Source organism: Myotis nattereri, assembly GCF_964212035.1.
Source record: "Myotis nattereri genome assembly, chromosome: 4".
NCBI lineage: Eukaryota > Metazoa > Chordata > Mammalia > Chiroptera > Vespertilionidae > Myotis > Myotis nattereri.
The window spans coordinates 70,020,294-70,023,258 of NC_138079.1; the positions used below are offsets into that span (position 1 = coordinate 70,020,294).

Consider the following 2,965-nt stretch of genomic DNA (forward strand, 5'->3'; position numbering starts at 1 on the left):
CTTGCACAGCCTGCTTGCTGTTGCTCAATCACACTACCTCATACCTTTCTTGCAGCCTTTCCCTTACTTTTCATAGACTAGAATGTTCTTCCCCACACCTTCTCAGAGCTCACTTCCTAACGCTGGTTTTCCTAATCACCATCACCTGCCATTCTGAATCCTCTTAATCATTCTCTTATCATATGTTATTACATGAAATTATATTATTCCATTATTTTTTTTCTTGGGTTTTCCCATGAGAATGCATGTTTTCATGAAATCAAAGATCTCTTATGTCTTATATACAGATCTCAACTCAGCACATAGAACAGCACCCAGCATTTAGATGGTCAAACATTTGTTGAATAGGTTAATAAAAGTTGCTATGTTGGCCTGCGTTTCTTCTCCAAGCCAACGATGCCACCCGAACTGAGGAGCCGAACGAAACCGGAGCGGAGAACCGGGCCGAGGCCGAACCGGAAGATCCGAATGAAGCCGGACAGGAAAGCCGGAGCGGGGCCGGGCGGGCCGCCCCGAAAGGCTGCCTATTCATCCCAGCGGAAACCGCCGGCCAGGCCGACAGCAGCGGCCGCGGAGGAGAGCCGGCTCCGGGAGCTGCACCGCCTGACGCTGGAGGAGGACAAGCCGGCCGTGGAGCGGTGCCTGGAGGAGCTGGTTTTCGGTGACGCCGCGGACAACGAGGACGCGCTGCTGCGGCGTTTGCGAGGCCCGCGGGCTCAAGTACAGGAAGACTCAGGTGACTCAGAAGTGGAGAATGAAGCAAAAGATAATTTTCCACCTCAGAAGAAGCCAGTTTGGGTGGATAAAGAAGATGAAGATGAGGAAATGGCTGACATGAGGAACAATCGTTTTCGGAAAGATATGATGAAAAATGCCAGTGAAAATAAACTTTCAAAAAATGAGCTTCAAAAGAGACTTAAGGAAGAATTTCAGCATGCCATGGGGGGAGTACCTGCCTGGGTAGAGACTAATAAGCGGAAAATACCTTCAGATGATGAAAGTGAAGAGGATGAAGATGATTTATTGCAAAGGACTGGGAATTTCATATCCACATCGACTTCTCTTCCTAAAGGAATCTTAAAGATGAAGAACTGCGTACATGCCAATGCTGAACGTCCTACGACTGCTCGGATCTCGTCTGTGCAGTTCCATCCTTGTGCTCAGGTGGTGATGGTTGCTGCACTAGATAACTCTGTATCACTGTTTCAGGTTGATGGGAAAACAAATCCTAAAATTCAGAGCATCTATTTGGAAAAGTTTCCAATCTTTAAGGCTTGTTTTAGTGCTAATGGAGAAGAGGTTTCAGCCACAAGTACCCATAGCAAAGTGCTTTATGTCTATGATATGCTGGCTGGAAAGTTAATTCCAGTACATCAAGTGAGAGGTTTGAAAGAGAAGATAGTAAGGAGCTTCGAAGTCTCCTCAGATGGGTCCTTCTTGCTCATAAATGGCGTTGCTGGATATTTTCATTTGCTGTCAATGAAGACTAAAGAATTGATTAGTAGCATGAAAGTAAATGGAAGGATTGCAGCATCCACGTTCTCTTCAGATAGTAAGAAAGTGTATGCCTCTTCGGCGGATGGGGAAGTTTACGTTTGGGATGTGAACTCTAGGAAGTGCCTGAACAGGTTTGTTGATGAAGGCAGTTTATATGGATTGAGCATTGCAGCATCTAGGAATGGACAGTATGTGGCTTGTGGTTCTAACTGTGGAGTGGTAAACATATATAGTCAAGATTCTTGTCTCCAGGAAACAAACCCAAAGCCGATAAAAGCTATAATGAACTTGGTTACCGGTGTTTCTTCTCTGACCTTCAATCCTACCACAGAAATCTTGGCAATTGCTTCAGAAAAAATGAAAGAAGCAGTCAGATTAGTTCACCTTCCTTCCTGTACAGTATTTTCAAACTTCCCAGTCTTTAAGCAGAAGAATCTTTCTCTTGTGCATATCATGGATTTTTCTCCAAGAAGTGGATATTTTGCTTTGGGGAATGAAAAGGGCAGGGCCCTACTGTATAGGTTGCACCATTACTCAGACTTCTAAAGAGATCATTTGAAATTCAGTTGAGTCACAAGAGAAGCCCATCCTGATAGATCTGAGAAGCTTTCCAGAATGTGTGATAATGTACGGATCATGATTTTTTGAGCCAACTGTACATAGTTAAGTTAATAGAAATGTATAATAAATACATGGCAACTTTTGTTTGAAAATAAATGTATGTGGGAGAACAGGGGTGGGATAGAAGGGGTCAATGAGGGGGAAAAAGTGGACATATGTAATACTTTTAACAATAAAGATGAAAAAAAAAAAGTTGCTATGTTACTCATCCAAACACATATACCCAGTCAAACACAGATACATACAAAGACATACATGCCACATAAAGAGACACGAATTTATACACCTTAAAACTTTCAGAGGCTTCTCCTTGTTTGAGTGATAAAGAAAAAATATTTTTTAACATGGGTAACACGATTTTGTACACAGTATGGCTTCCACCTCTTTCTCCAACATCATCTCAAACCACACTGCGCCCTCAGCCTCTGCACTCTAGCCACACCAACCTTCTTCCTGTTCCCTATACTCAACACCTCCCCTCACATTAAAGCAGGTTTGGTACGTCCACTGCTTTGAAAGCTCCTCTATTTTCTCTTGTCCAACTTAATTCCCACTGGTCTTTCATATATTAGAATAAGAATCCTTTGCACATGAACACATTTGCTGAACTCCCTAAATAGGGCAAATCTTCCTATTTAAACTTGAGACTCCCATGAATGAATAAATGGATGAATGAAAAGAATGTTGATGAATGTTGCTAATGATTATTGAGCCTCTGAGTACATCTGCATTTTGAAACTTTATCTCTACTCACCACTGCTGTTATTTTAAAGCAATTAAAACTCAAGTGTAGCTACTCATTAGTCACATTCCCCCGACTGCAAGGGGTGTCGTTAGAGAGATGGAA

General features: G+C 42.7%; 1 protein-coding gene across 1 annotated transcript; it reads left to right on the forward strand.

Annotated features, from left to right (window-relative positions):
* The first annotated feature begins 376 nt into the window (after positions 1 to 376).
* Positions 377 to 2,216, forward strand: LOC308518292 (U3 small nucleolar RNA-associated protein 18 homolog). The gene has a single exon (XM_081089943.1). The coding sequence runs from the start codon at positions 397 to 399 to the stop codon at positions 2,041 to 2,043; it is 1,647 nt and encodes a 548-aa protein (XP_080946069.1). The 5' UTR covers positions 377 to 396; the 3' UTR covers positions 2,044 to 2,216.
* The last annotated feature ends 749 nt before the right edge of the window (positions 2,217 to 2,965 follow it).